The sequence below is a fragment of the Saccopteryx bilineata genome, chromosome 2, assembly GCF_036850765.1.
Source record: "Saccopteryx bilineata isolate mSacBil1 chromosome 2, mSacBil1_pri_phased_curated, whole genome shotgun sequence".
Classification (NCBI taxonomy): Eukaryota; Metazoa; Chordata; class Mammalia; order Chiroptera; family Emballonuridae; genus Saccopteryx; species Saccopteryx bilineata.
Window position 1 is genome coordinate 8,361,120 of NC_089491.1, and position 15,670 is coordinate 8,376,789.

General features: G+C 51.5%; 1 protein-coding gene across 1 annotated transcript in view; it reads right to left on the reverse strand.

The window, feature by feature from the left end:
* The window catches only part of LRSAM1 (leucine rich repeat and sterile alpha motif containing 1), a 42,840-nt gene that overhangs the window by 26,021 nt on the left and 1,149 nt on the right, over positions 1 to 15,670 (reverse strand). Inside the window, exons 3-11 of the mRNA XM_066256157.1 lie at positions 14,517 to 14,620; positions 14,051 to 14,107; positions 13,491 to 13,535; positions 12,412 to 12,489; positions 10,970 to 11,038; positions 8,729 to 8,813; positions 7,650 to 7,771; positions 4,652 to 4,742; positions 83 to 213 (exon numbers count right to left, since the gene is read on the reverse strand). Coding sequence (XP_066112254.1) covers positions 83 to 213; positions 4,652 to 4,742; positions 7,650 to 7,771; positions 8,729 to 8,813; positions 10,970 to 11,038; positions 12,412 to 12,489; positions 13,491 to 13,535; positions 14,051 to 14,107; positions 14,517 to 14,588 — 750 coding nt within the window. The 5' untranslated portion in view covers positions 14,589 to 14,620. The remainder of the gene's footprint in view (positions 1 to 82; positions 214 to 4,651; positions 4,743 to 7,649; positions 7,772 to 8,728; positions 8,814 to 10,969; positions 11,039 to 12,411; positions 12,490 to 13,490; positions 13,536 to 14,050; positions 14,108 to 14,516; positions 14,621 to 15,670) is intronic.

Sequence of the window (15,670 nt, forward strand, 5' to 3'; positions counted from 1 at the left end):
GGAGTCCAGGGGCTGCAGCTCTGAGCATCCCCCCAGTGCCCAGGGCCCCCTCTCCACGTGCCAGCAGGCAGGCGCACCTTACCTGCCACGCTACCTCTTCCCTGGAGAACCTGTCCATGGGTCCATCGGGGCTGTCCTGGGAATTCTCAGCACTGTCCTGCTCCAGGACTGGCAGCAGGTACTGAGAAGGGGGGTAGTATTCCAGCCCTGACTCTGCAAGAGATGACACAAGCTGACCAGGAAGGAGGACACAGCCTGGGTACCCGGAGGTACCAGCTCCTGCTGCCCCTGCCTTCCTCCTTCCTCCTCAGCATCCTATCCCGCCCCTGCCTCAGGCCAGTGCTCCCCTGCCCTACACTGGGCTCCCCGCTGGCTGCTCACCAGTCCTGCCGCCTGGGCCGCAATGCGGCCAGCGCTCACTAAGCTTCCACTGAGTGAACAGGCCCACCTGCCTCTTTACCATCCAAGTAGAAATAAGGTGGGGGGAGGAGGGAGCCTAAGATTAGTAGTTGAAGGCTGGGTTTAAGACCCAGCATTACCCATGACCTCTTACGTGTGAGACCTTGAGCAGGATGCTGGCCTCCTCTGGCCCTCAAGTTCCTCCTGTATAGTTTACTCATTTTTTATTGGGTTGTTTGCCTTATTCTTGCTGATTTATGGGTGCTTTTTATATATTATAGCTATTGTATTTCCCCATGTATAAGATCCACCTCAATTCTGGGGCCTGAAATTTGAAAAAAAAAATGTACTACATGAAGTTATTAATCAAGTGTTATTCATCATAAAATTCATACAACTCCACATCACTGTCAAAACTCCCATCTAGGCCCTGGCTGGTTGGCTCAGGGGTAGAGCGTCGGCCTGGCGTGCAGGAGTCCCGGGTTCGATTCCTGGCCAGGGCACACAGGAGAAGCACCCATCTGCTTCTCCACCCCTCCCCCTCTCTTTCCTCTCTGTCTCTCTCTTCCCCTCCCGCAGCCAAGGCTCCATTGGAGCAAAGTTTTCCCGGGCGCTGAGGATGGCTCTGTGGCCTCTGCCTCAGGCGCTAGAATGGCTCTGGATGCAACAGAGCGACACCCCAGAGGGGCAGAACATCGCCCCCTGGTGGGCATGCCGGTGGATCCCAGTCGGGCGCATGCGGGAGTCTGTCTGACTGCCTCCCCGTTTCCAGCTTCGGAAAAAAGAAAAAGAAAAAAAAAGAAAGAAAAAAACCTCCCATCCATTAGCTTGTCCTCATCTGTGTCTGATGACGAATCACTGACTTCATATATTGCCTCAGCCTCAGTTCCATCTATGGCATCTGAAATGCCACAACCACTGTATAAGATGCATCTAGTTTTTAGACCCCAAATTTTTCTAAAAGAGGTGAGTCTTATACATGGGGAAATACAGTAATAACTTTGGGTCTATGTGCCACTTCCTCTTCTAGGTGGCAACTCGTCTTTTCAGCTTTGATGATAGTATCCTATCCTTTTGAGATAGAGAAGTTTTACATTTCAATGAAGTCAAAATTATCTCCCCCACCCAAGGATATATATATATAGGCAGTTCACAAGAAAGACTAAAACTAGGCAGTAGACATATGAAAAAATATTCAAGTAATCAAGGAAATGACATTAAAATAATAATTGGCTCTCTTGTTTATCTATCAGATTAGAAGACTTTTAAAGATAATACCAAGTGTTAGCTAGGCTGTGGAGGAGGAAGGGTCCTCTCAGACACTCCTCACAGGGACTTAACCTCATATAAACCCTCCAGAGGGTAATATAGTCTGCTTGTCTGCACTGTTGTGCACACCCCACTGTTGCCTGCCCTAGAGAATACTCGTGCTGTGCCAGAGAGGTGTGGGTTACAGTGTTCACAAGAATGGAATGCTGGGAACCTCCATGTTCACAACAATGGGCTCCGCCATGTGAAATGCTACATAGCAATTTAAAACGAGGCAGGTAGGAAAAGGCTCAAGGCTTATTTTTAGTGGAAAAAAAAGACTGTAGACTCATATAGTATACCTTTTCTGGGTTTTTTTCTTTAGTGTTACTAAAAAAGCAAAACCAAAAATTTTACATACATACATATATCTACTATTCAGTTTAAATAAATGGAAAGTTTCTCTTAAACTTTGTAGTAGATATACAATTGCTCACTGCTTTATTCTTTAAGTGTCCTACATACCTAGTTATTTGCATAATTTTATAATCTTTTTAAAGGCAATAAAGGGTGTGGTCTAGCTTGACCACTGACCAGGGTACACATTAGAATCATCTGTTGCACATTATTAATTTGGTAAACACGTTTGCCTGTTTTACGGTGTGTGCAACTTTTTTTCCCCTTTTATAACTGCAACATAACTTCTGTACAGAAAAGGGCACAAAGTCTTCACGTGCAGTTTGATGAATGTCTAAAAGTGAACACCCTGACACGAGGACGCAGTGTTGGTCAGAGCTCAGGCGCATGCTCCTGTGTCTGGCTTCTCCGCCCACACTGGGTCAGGGAGGCTCACAGACTGGTGCCTGTGTCTGCCCTCGATTGCTGTGTCGTGTTCACAGGTGAGTAGAAGACAGCTTGTTTGTCCATGGTGCTGCTGAGGGACCGGGGTTGTTTCCAATCTGGGCTATTACAGATGGTGCTGCTGTGAACATCTCTGCACTGGACCTTTGTCATATATTCACACACGTTTCCCTTGGGCATTGGTCTCGGCATGGAACTGACGAGTCATAGGGTGTGTGGACGTACAGCTGGAGTAGATACGGCTACCGATACCGCCTACGGCGAATGGAAGCCCTGTTGCTCCATGTCTTTGCTAACTCTTGGCATGGACAGATTAATCGTGACCATTTCCGTGGCTGTATTAGGGTTTAAGTATCTCTTTGCAGTTTTAATCTGCATTTTCCTGTGGACTAAAATGATGTTGAGCCCCTTTGTTTCCAGATACTGATGGCTATCTGAGCATTCTCTTTTGTAAAATCTCTATACTGTCTTTTGACAATGCCTTTTTCTCACTAAACTCTAGGAGTTGTTTTTATCTGCTAGAAACAAGTCCCTTGTTGGCTATGGATAGCGACTGTCATCTCCAACTATCATGGCCTGCCTTTCTGCTCCCTACATGGTGTCTTTTGGAGGAAAGAAGTTTTTATTTCAGTGAAATCTAATTTATTAATCTTTTGTGATTAGTGTTGCTTGTCTCCTGTTTAAGGGCGAGGGTAAGGTTCTTACCCCCCCCCCATGTATATCCAATTGATCCTGAATCTTTTTTTTTTTTTTTTTTTTTGCATTTTTCTGAAGCTGGAAACAGGAAGAGACAGTCAGACAGACTCCCGCATGCGCCCGACCGGGATCCACCCGGCACGCCCACCAGGGGGTGACGCTCTGCCCACCAGGGGGCGATGCTCTGCCCATCCTGGGTGTCGCCATGTTGCGACCAGAGCCACTCTAGTGCCTGAGGCAGAGGCCACAGAGCCATCCCCAGCACCCGGGCAATCTTTGCTCCAGTGGAGCCTTGGCTGCGGGAGGGGAAGAGAGAGACAGAGAGGAAGGCACAGCGGAGGGGTGGAGAAGCAAATGGGCGCTTCTCCTGTGTGCCCTGGCCGGGAATCGAACCCGGGTCCTCCGCACGCTAGGCCGACGCTCTACCGCTGAGCCAACCGGTCAGGGCCTGAATCATTTATTGAAAAGAACTTCGCTCTCCTTTCTCATTGCTTCACAAGGGCACCTTCATCATAAACCAGGTGACCATGTATGTGTGAGTCTTGGCTGTGTTCTAGAAGTTCAGGAGGTGACCGCTTTATTGCACTTCACAAATACTGCATTTCTTTTGACAAATTGAAGACAAGAACCCCCTCTTGCCGCACCACCACCAGCAGCAGCAGAAAGATTACATCTCACTTACTGCCGTGGTCGGGAGGGGCCGGCAATACCGCCAAGGTTTGCTGCACGCTGCTTCCCTGCTGGCCCCCGGCCCGGTGGCGGCCCTGGGGCTCAGTCCCTCTGCTGCTTCCCTGCTGGCCCCTGGCCCAGTGGCGGCCCTGGGGCTCAGTCCCTCTGCTGCTTCCCTGCTGGCCCTGGCCCGGTGGCGGCCCTAGGGCTCAGTCCCTCTGCTGCTTCCCTGCTGGCCCCCGGCCCGGTGGCGGCCCTAGGGCTCGGTTCTTCTGCTGCACTGCCACCGGAGTCCCATCCACCATCGGGCCTCTTCTGGAGGACCCGGTGACCTCCCACCTGGCCCCCATCCTCTCCTCTTGCTCCCTCTAATCCCTCCTCCCCCCTGCAGCTGGAAGAGGCACATGTGATCAATTCCTCTCCTGCAGGGGGGCCCCAGACACCTCGCTTCAGGCCCGTCTCTCTCCCCTTTCCTGCAGCTCCCCCCTCCCGGCCTTCCCGCGCCGGCCAGCAGCATGCACCTGTCAGGAACATCCTTCTCTCTGGTCTAAGTCTCCCAATCACCCCTCAGCCTTCAACGGAGCACTTTCTCAGACGGTCCTTCCCGAGGCCCCACTGTCCTCTCGTAATCACAGTCTGTCATTTTATTTCCTTGTGCAATAAGGTTTGGCCCGTCTCCTGGCAAACTGTGGCCTCCTCAAGTCTGGGTTGCTCCTAGCCCGGGGGGTGGGGGGAGGCCACATGTGCTCGCTGACGCAGGCGGGACTGCAGGGCCTACCTTTGCAGAGGAACCGCTGAATGGCCTCCGTGCCAGCGCCGCACACCTCCACCGGCGGGTAGACCATGGATGGGGTGTCCAGGCTCAGAGTCTGCAGACACAAGGAGACCCCACCTTACATATGCTGTTCGCCCCACGGCTCAGCTCAGTCGCAAACCACCCGGTTTGTTTATGAATGTGTGTCACCATCTCCTCTGCCTGGTAGGGAGAGCTGACCTGTCTCACTCCGTCTGCGTCCCCAGCTCCTAGAACAGTGACGAGTATGCAGCAAGCACTCAATGTGTTTAGATAAATACATGAACAAGCAAATAAAAGGGAAGTTATAGGACAGCATAGAGAATAAAGTTCCATTAAGAAAATACTCATAGTCTCAAATTAGTATATTTATCGGAAAATAATTTAGAGTAACGTATAGCAGACTCATAGTGGTTTTCTCTAAGGGTGGATTCCAGGGTACTTTTCTAAATGAAATGTTTCTTTTTAATACTGGAATTTTTAACAATATGCAGTATGATGTTTTTCACAAAAATATTTCACACACATGCTTACAGGTTTCTGAAACCCGGGAAAGGGGGCCCTAGGTCCACACACACATCCACAAAGCTGCCCACAGCCACAGCAGGAGTTCTGCTTAAGCAAGGCCTCCTCCTGCCACTCCCACACGTCCCGTCGGCCTTCTGATGTCCCCGAGTGCCAGCATGAGCCACCTCAGGCCCCTTTCAGGAACTGATCATCGCTATGCCTCAAACAGACACAGGCCTCAGGGGCCAGGACAGCCCTGGAGGAGGGACAAGGTGTGGGAAGAGCAGCTCAGTTGCCCCTCCCGGGACCCCCAGCACAACCCCCACACTTGCTGGGTGTGGAGTGAACACGGATTGTGGGGTGAGGGGGAGCCTGCTCTGGAGCAGAGAAACTGACTGCCTGGGGTTGGGAGGTCCCAGAGCGAAAAGCTCATCCAGAGGAACTGAATCTAAAGAAGTTGACCCCACATGAGTCATATTAGGCCCTGGCTGGTTGGCTTAGCAGTAGAGCAGTGGCCCAGCGTGTGGAAGTCTCAGGTTCGATTCCCAGTCAGGGCACACAAGAGAGGTGTCCATCTGCTTCTCCACCCTCCCCCTCTTACTTCTCTCTCTTCCTCTCCCACAGTCATGGCTTGAATGGTTCAAGCAAGTTGGCCCTGGGCACCGAGGATGGCTCCATGGCTTCACTTCAGGCACTAAAATAGCTTGGTTGTCTGAGCAATGGAGCACTGGCCCCAGATGGGCAGAGCATTGCCCAGTAGGGGGCTTGCTGGGTGGATCCTGGTTGGGGCACATGCAGGAGTCTGTCTGTCCGCCTCCCTGCTTCTCATTGAATAAAAAAAACACGTTATGGAGATGAGTCATATTAATCACATATAGTAAAGGGTGGCGGCTTGGTGGCATAAGAGCAAGCACTCTGGGGCTGCGTTGCCCACTGTGGTGGCCATGAGACATGTGTGGCCATTTAACTTTAAATTTTAATTGATGAAAATGAAAGAGAATTTCAAGCTTAGTGCCTCAGTCGCACCAGCCACATTTCAAGTGCTGCCCACAGCTCCCACACTGGAGCACAGACTGTGGGACATTTCCATCATCGACAGGAGGAGCAGCTGCTGGCTGGCACTGCCCCGAGTCATGCAGCCCTGGCCAGCTCCGACTCCACTCTCCACGGGCCAGCTGTGAACCTTGGAACAGGCCACTTGAGGTCCCCGAGCGGAAGCTCCCTCAGAGTTAAGCAGGCACAATGTCACCAACCTAGCAGGCTGGTTGTTGGGTAATAGGAGATAATACGTGAAAAAGACTCTGGCCTCAACTAAGAATGGCTGCTGTTATTGTCTCAGCCTATAAACAGGTTCGTTCAAGGTGCCACTAAAAAGCTCAAACACTTTTTGTTTAGAGAGCCGATGTAAGATGAATCACAAAGCTCGTATTAGCTGTCTTAGAACAGCTTCAGAATTATGAACACTGCTCTGAGCTGTGCCATTCAATAAAGTAGTAACTGGGCACAGGTAGCTATTTAAACATAAATTAAAATTCAATAAAATTAAATATGTAGTTCCTTGGTCACACTAGCCACACACACAGGTGTCCCATAGCCACGTGTGGCTAGTGGCTACTCATCATGACAGCAGCCACCGAACATCTCTAACATAGCTGGAAGCTCTGTGGGGCTGCACAGAAAACACCCAGCGTTGGCCTGTTCCTCCAGCCTGCCCGGACAGCAGTCTGACCACCCTGTCCTTCCTCGAGCTGGCCGCCAGGGCAGCGGAGAGCAGCCGCTGGGGTCAGTCACCTCCCTCTGCTCTCTCCATGCTCCTGACACAGAGGCCCATGGTCAGCAGTCCGGCTTGAGAGCTAATTCACTGACGGCTCATCGGAGGGTTCTGGGATGCTTGGTCAGACGTGTGTCACTGCGCACAGGTAAGTCCCCGCTCCGGGGGCCAAGTCGCACAGAGGAGAGGCGCACAGGCCCTGGATCCAGACTGCCCAGTCTGCAGTCCCATCTCTGCTCTTACTAGTTGTGCAGCCCTTGGGCAAGCTTCTGAAACAGGCCATGCCTCAGTTTCCTCATCTGCAAAGGGGCACAGCAGTATGTGCCTCATGGGATTTTTGGAGGATTCAGGGAGCTAGTGCAGGTCAAGGGCTTGGCCTTAGTGAGTACCTGTTACCCTTGTCTACATCAGCAAGCCTATTTCTCTGTTAAGGTCTGGCTCAAATACCACCTCTTTTACAAAGTGTTATCCCCATCAGGATTTGGTATTACCTCTTCACTCTAGAAATATGTTTTGATGCCCCCATTATGACAGCAAAAGTCACATAATTACAACTGTCCACACATCAGTCACTCAGTGAGCTCTGAAGGACCGTGCATTGAGCTCTCTGCGACCCCAACCCCCGTGACCAGGACAGGTCCAGCACCGGGGGAGGAGGGAGGTAGGCAGGCCAGGGAGAGCCCCAGGCGAACGCGCTCCGCTTACCTCCAGAGTGCGAGCGTGCGCCAGCATCTGCGGCAGTCTCTGAACCTCGTTTCCACTGACGTCGAGAGTCCGTAAGCTTCGGAGTTCCCCCAAGGTGTCTGGAAGCTCCTTCAGCTTGTTGTCTGGAAAGATTCCCAACGGCACAGCTCACCACCCAAAAGCTCTTGTCACCTGCTTGCTACCTGACAGCCACCAGGACCTTTGGGGAAGTGGGTGCCTCCCTCGGACCCCATCCAAGACCCCGTGAGGAAGAACATGACAGAGGGGTGTCGGCGACCTGGGCTCAAGTTGCTACTGTACAACTCACTACCTGGGTGACTTTGGAAAACCAACTTTACCTCCCTGGGCACAGTCTTCTCATCTGTAAAATGGGAAAATAATACCATTTGGGCTCATAGGAATATTGAGGGGTTCAATGAGATTATGCATCTGAGGTCCTCAGGACAGTGCCTATCACATCATAAGGGATCAGTAAATGGGGCACGGTTGTTCTTATCATTACTCACGTTGCATTTAGGTAGACCGAGGCATTCTGCACAGAAAGTGCTTAAAACAGCCAGAAGTGGAAGGGCTGGGGGCATGGCGAGGCAGGCGCCCTACTGATATGCTAGGTTCTTGGTTCTGTCTTTTATCACACTGGGTGGTCTTGAGCAAGTCACTGCTCCCTGAGCCTCGTTTTCTTTATTGGTAACTTGAGGATAACACCCCCTCCCTCTCCAGACCTCACACCCTGTCATGAGGTTCCCTGCGTTGCTGAATGTGGAAACGCTGTTCACTGGGCGTGAAGCGCTACTCAGAACTGTTCCCGGGGCTCCTGAATCGCTCTCACCAGTCAGTCCGCTACTCTCTCATTGTTATAAATACCAATGGTGGCGTCCCAGAGGCCTAGCTGTCAACGCTGTCTGCCCTCCTCCCCACGAGTTCCTATCTCTGGTTACCACGGAGACAGACAGACCTAATAGGAGGTCAGTCCAGTGCGCAGAGAAACTCGGGACTGGCTGCCCTCATGCTCAGTGGCTCCCAGGAGGAAGCTGGCTGGGACAGCGCGGACTGAGGGTCACAGGCCTCTTGGCGCCTACCTTTCACATTGAGGGTCTGGAGCTGGGTCAGGTTCCCAGTGGAATGTGGGAGATACGTCAGTTGATTCCTTTCCACATTCAATACCTAAGAAAGAGGAAAAATTGATAAGACTCTACCTAGAGACAATAGTGATACCCCTGCTTCGGTCCCGGAATCACCTGGGCACCATGCACACCTTTACCTCTTCCTGGCAGCCTTGTGGAAAAGGTATGGATTGTTATGGCCCCATTTGAGAGATGAGAAAGTTGAGGCTCATCCCCATGAAATCATGTGCCCACTAGAGCAAAGCCAGACCTTGAACCTGGTTCTGGCGGAAGGTTCATTGTTTACAGACCACAAAGTGCACAGCAACAGTCCCATAATCAGGAAGGGAGGGAGAAGAGGCCGCGAGTCAGGGATCGGGTGAGGCAGCCCATGACGAGGCTCTCAGTACCCCAGTGTTAGGAGAAAGAAACAGCTGCATAAAGACAGTGGACGCGCCCAAGCTCCCAGGCCACAGCTGTTCATGCTGGGACAGAACCTGGGCTTGTGGGATTCGGAAGGCTGTGCTCCCTCCAGGATGCGGGCTGTGAGGTGAGCAAGGTCAAGAGGACGATGGGCTAAGGAGCTGTTAGGCATAGATACAGTGGAGAGCTAAGCAGCCGTTGAAAATAATGTGGCAGATGAATATTTGATGAACCAAGGATGGTAATGAGTTATTGTCAGGTATCCAAACGTTACAAAACAGCAATGGCAGCAATTCTATAAAAGAATACATATTGGCCCTGGCTGGTTGGCTCAGTGGTAGAGCGTCGGCCTGGCGTGCAGAAGTCCCGGGTTCGATTCCCGGCCAGGGCACACAGGAGAGGCACCCATCTGCTTCTCCACCCCTCCCCCTCTCCTTCCTCTCTGTCTCTCTCTTCCCCTCCCACAGCCAAGGCTCCATTGGAGCAAAGATGGCCCGGGCGCTGGGGATTGCTCCTTGGCCTTTGCCCCAGGCGCTGGAGTGGCTCTGGTCCCGACAGAGCGACGCCCCGGAGGGGCAGAGCATCACCCCCTGGTGGGCAGAGCATTGCCCCTGGTGGGCATGCCGGGTGGATCCTGGTCGGGTGCATGCGGGAGTCTGTCTGACTGTCTCTTCCCGTTTCCAGCTTCAGAAAAATACAAAAAAAAAAAAAGAATACATATTAACAATGTCCCCAAAGATCCTACACCAAGGTATTCACTGTGGCTCTAAGTGGTGGCAATTACTTCTGTTCGGCCGCATGTTCTTACATGACTCTGGGCCAGTTAGTCATCTCTCCGGACAGCGTTCTCGTCTGTAAAATGCAGTAGCATCACCCACATCATAGGGCTGTTCATTCAAGTCATTAGTTCCCTCCATGAGTGAGGCCCATTAGCATCTGGCACCGGCCGGGCACAGCACTCAGCGTGTGTTGTGGGGGCAGGGCATGGCCCCACAGGCGAGCACTTTCGCGGGGGAGGTAGTCAAGCCCACAGCCACATAATTAGTAATTATACTGCAATTAGTGGTCCAGGGAAACAATCTAGGGTTGACACAGAGGCTTTGAGTAAAGTAGATCTCCTTAGCCAGGGATCTGCAGGGATATTCTGGTGGTGGAGACAAGCCATGTAGGCAGACAGAAACACCCTGTGGAGAGAGAGGCAGGCACGAAAAGCCAGAGTGTTAAGAGCTGGCTGCAGGGAACAAAGGGGGGAGCAGGGAGGAGGCTGGAGAGACAGGTGACCCAGCCCACAGGGCCAGCGGCACAGCAGAGAGAAGGGAGTTTAATCTCAGTGTGAAGGAAAAGCGGCTGCTTCCGCTGTGAGTGGGGCCGGCCAGATGCGCCTCCCTGGAGGCTGGGAGGAGCCCGTGGTCACCAGAGGGCACACTGAGGCACGCCACAATGAAGGGACTACAAGGATGACACACCACAACAAGGGGACAAGAATGAGAAGGGAGGCGTGTGTCAGAGTGCTGACCTAGCATTTTAAAAGGTGGACCCGCCAGCTGCTCTTTTTCTGTAAAGTTGTGGAAGCTCACGATAAAATTGCAGAAAGGACAAGCCAAAAATATGGTAGGGGGATGCCCACAGCCCAGGCTGCAGAGGCGAGGGTGTCACTGGGTGTTATAATGGCACAGGGCAGGGGAGCTGGTGCCCACCACTGCCGGCCAGGTCACAGCCAGGACACTCCAGGCCTGCGTGGCTGCAACTGCCCACTTAGGCAGTTGGGAGGGTTTTCTGGCCTCATGGCCTTACCTGGAGGGCCGTCAGCTGCCCGATATCCTCAGGAAGGGCTGTCAGCTGGTTATCATGAAGATCCAGAACCTGCGGACGGAAGACGAGCTCAACATAAACAGGGACCCACAGAGGACAGTGACCAACTGAGGCAGCCCCTCCACTGTCGGGCTCCGAGAGGCCAGGACAGGCGGGCGCCCCGGGCCTCTGGTGGTGAAACAGACCACCCGACCTTTCCTCTGCAACTGGGTGGTCACCCGCCCCACTCCCTCTGAAACAGCACCCCTTTACGCCTTTCATTTAGCAAATGTTTCTACTGTTGAGTGAGTGAGAACAGTATGCAGACATTTAGATTTTAAAAAGAAAAAGATCTTCATGGTAAAGTATGTATTTGCCTAGAAAGTGACTATTAAACATGCATTAAAATATTCATAGTAGTCCTCTGCAGTATGAAATCATGTTTTTCCTCATTTTCTGCTTACCTGTATTTGCTAACTTTTTTTAAGAATGAAAATGAGCATAACAGGCATAGAAGATCAATATATGCATTCATATGTATGTATACTATACACATATATGAAGTACATATGAAATATGAATATATATAAATAAATATAAAAACCTTTCAATATTATCTTTTTTTCTGACTATAAGAATAACCCGGCCTGACCTGTGGTGGCGCAGTGGATAAAGCGTCGACCTGGAAATGCTGAGGTTGCCGGTTCGAAACCCTGGGCTTGCCTGGTCAAGGCACATATGGGAGTTGATGCTTCCAGCTCCTCCCCCCTTCTCTCTCTCTGTCCTCTCTCTCTCTCTCTCTCCCTCTCCTCTCTAAAAATAAATAAATTAAAAAAAAAAAAAAAAAACTTAAAAAAAAAAGTAAAAAAAAAAAAAGAATAACCCATGATGGTCAATGAAGAGAAGTAAAAACGTGCCCCTATTCCTGCAAACCAGACGTAACCATAACAACACTCTGGTGCCCATGCTGCCAGTCTTTTCTCTCAGTGTGCATACCCACAGTCACAGCTATGGTCGGGTGGCAAATTCTGCAGCCACACCTCACGTGCTGTGTGACTATGACATCACAGTCCCCGGCCGGACAGGAGGGAGTCGCCCCGGGTCCTTGTGTTTTCACACGCTGACAAACAGGATGCCTGGCATGCCCCCTGCTCCAATCTGTCTGGGGCTGTCAGCCTCCCCGCCCTCCGCTGGTTCGCCTGCTGCGAGTGGATGGTTTGTCTTTCCACCTAGTGCACAAGCGCCCAGAAAGCAGGGCTGTGTGGGCTCTCCCCATAAACCCCCCTCACACACAGCACGTAGAAGGTACCTACTAAACCACGCTGCTCAAGCCCCACAGTGACTACTATGCTAGGCCTGTCTGGCATAAACTCTAAGAGGGATGCTTGGCTGCCACCTGGAACACCAGGCCGAGGCCCCGATGCCTGGGAGATGGGCCCCAGTACCTTGATGGTTATGAGACTCAGGAGGCTGCAGGATTTTGGAAGCAGGGAAGTGAGGTGGTTCGTGTGGACAATCAGCACCTGCGTGGGGAAGAGGAGCAGCAGGACACATTAGGCTGAAGATCAGCAGGTGGGGAAGGCCGAGGGCGGGCACAGAACCGCCCCCCTGCCCTGCCCGGCCCTCTCCGTTCTCCCAAACGCCATAGGGGTGATGGGGATGGGAATCTCCAATGTGGAATCAGATGGCCGGCAGACCTGGCATGTCAAGGGTAAAAGGGACGCTAGAGGGCTAACTCTACCTTCCATTCTGAGAAGGGATCCTGTGCTATTGTCCTGATCTCCGAGGGCTGCCATGATGATTAACAAGCTAATGGACAGAGCCCGGTTTCCGTGGTGTAGTGGTTATCACATTTGCCTAGCACGCTAATGGATAGAAAGTGCTTGGCTCGGGGCTGGTGTGGGTCCTGTGCTCAGTCTGTGTCGTGTTCGTTAGGCATCGACTCCTGCATGGATGCTGCCAGTGTCACGGAGCTCACCACTGTTGGTATGGACCAGTTCTCACCTCCCTTCAACCAGGTCATTTATTTAGAATAAATACCCTTATCTAGCTGCATTCAAAGCTGCCAAGACTTTTTGAATGATCATTCATTATACTCTTAATCTCCCTGAGGTGACCAGGATGAAGTGAGTGTAATTTTTATTACTAGTAACAATGAGGCTGCCCAGGCCTACCATGGGGCAGGCATCATACTCTGTGCACTCGAATCTCTGTCTGTACCTGTCACTCATTAGATCCTCACCATAGCTCTGTGAGTCAAGCTATGAATGTGTTCAGTTCATAGACGAAAAAACTGAGATGTAAAAATTTTAAGGAAGTTGCCCAAGTCATGAGGGGCAAAGGCAGGATGTGACCCACGGCTGCCCAATGCCGGAGCCGGCTCTGTTCACTGTGGAAAGACCCGCTATAGGCTGAAAGGGTGATAACCAGAGAGAAGATGCCAGGGAGGGGCGCCTAAAAGCCCCACCTGATTTCCAACACGCAAATATGCAATGAACAATTCTCTGAAAACGCTTCGTCTCACCTTCTTTTGTAGAACTTTGCATGTTGCAAAAGCCCCAAATGGAATCTAAGGTGAGAGAAAGAAGAGTCAGGGCCTCCCCTCTGCCAGTGTTTGATTTGTTTTCAAAGTGGCACACGTGTGAGGGACAGATGGGGCAGGAGGCGAACAATGAGAAACGCTGATGCGGAGAATGGTTAAGCCCAGGGAAAGGCCGGAGAGGAATGTTTCCCGGGCAGCCCTCCCATCGAGCTGGCGGAGACTACCCTGCTGAGCCCTAACCCCCCCACCCCATCCCCACCATCAGATCGATTAGGGGCGAAAGAAAGATCCCTGGTGCTTTGCAGAGGCTGGAGAAACCCAGCTTCTCCTAGGAATTGTGGGTACAGTTTTTAGAGAAGACTATGCTGATGCCAAAAACCATCTCAATTCTTTGGGATAAGAACAAAACCTAAGGCAACACCTCTTGACTAGTGCTTCTGGACTTTTGAAAGCCCCAGTCCAGATCTGCCCTTCCCAGCGACACGTGATTCAAGAAAAAAATGGCAGATCAAATCCAAAGTCAGCACACCACCCCCGTTTACCTCTGCGAGCTCACACTTGGAGATGTCGAGAATGTCATCAGCCCCAGCTTCTTTTGCCTAAGGACAAAAACGAGTTTTTATGTATCAAACGAAACATCCTTGCAAAGGGGACAAACTAGGCAAAGAAACACAGGATTAAAGATCTGCAAGGGACCATGGACAGCCTCTGGGTCAACTAGTCCATTTTGTAGGTGGGCCAATGATCCCTGTTTTAAAGGGGCTTGGGCGCCAGCAGGGAGAGCACATGAACAAGTAATGTAACAAGTAATGTATGGCGGGAAGCACAGGGCACTGCTGAGCACGGGCTGACAGCCTCATTGTTCTGCTCCAAGTCAGAGATTTCCTCTGGGCGTGGGGGAGGTTCAGGGGAGGGAGCAAGGCTTGTTTAGGGGGCAGTGAGAAGCACTGGGTTATAAGGCAGAGGTGGAGATGGGGATGAACTCAAAGGAAACCCATTTCCCCTCACCAGACACATCTGGTACTCCAGGCGTTTCCGAGCCTCCTCACTGGGTTTCCGCTTCCGGAAGAAGAGTGGCATCCTTCCTTTGAACTGGAGAAATCTCCACAGCACTAGGGTACAGGGGAAAAGCTAGGGCCTGGGGAATTTGTCACTGCCCCGTGGCATGCAGAGCAGGCAGCACAGTCACACAAAGCATGGAGCTGATCTGATGGACTGTAAGTTTCTTGAGAGCAGGGACTATGACCATCTTGACCATCACTCTGTGATCTGAGACATGCATGGCAGGTGCTCCGTACCCTTTGGTCTTTGTTGACCACACAATAAGCAGCCGTATGTGGTAGAAAGAGCATCATGGCAAGCCAGGTGACCAGGGTTTGGGCCCAGACTTGCCACTGGCTACCGTGAGACCTTGGCATACTTTTTCCCTGTCCCAGGTTCCCCTCTCTCCTCATTAGACAAGGGGGTGACCTAGAGAAGTTTCCTCAAGCCCTCTCCAAGCATGCGCTTTGAGGACTCTAACAGATTGGCTTGATGAATCACTTCTAGCTTCTGAAACGCTGTCAGAGTGGCATCGGCCAATGATACATGGCACGACATCAGCCGGCCACAATGTCGGGGAGCCCAACTCCACCATAACCAAAGAGATTTTTTAAATAAAAATTTAAAAGCAATTCTCAGGCACCTTACCACTCTCACAGTTATTATTTCATTTGATTCTCACCATAGCCTTGTTTATAGTAATGAAACCAATGATTATAGAGTTCAATGACCTGGCTATACCGCCTGGATTGCAGCAAAACCAGTCAGGAATTCTGCTCTTTCGAGTCCTGATCTTGTGGACTCACCCAACTCTCTGGAGCTGCAATGACTTAGCACACACTAAGTACACTGTCCTGAACTCAGAAGGCAGGCGCTCACTGCCTGCCCAAGGCCTGCAAATATCAGCGCTTGATAATGGACATCGATGGGCCAGGAAAGCAATCCTCCGGGGAAGCTTTCGGTTAACAGCGTGGGCTTCATTCAGGATGATACACAACTGGGTTGGAAAGCCAGTTCTAACACCCACCAACAATGTCGCCCTGGTTCACCTCTCTGAGCCTGTTTCCTCACCTGCCAAATGTGAGTAATAATGTTACCAACAACTGGCTCTATGAGGATCC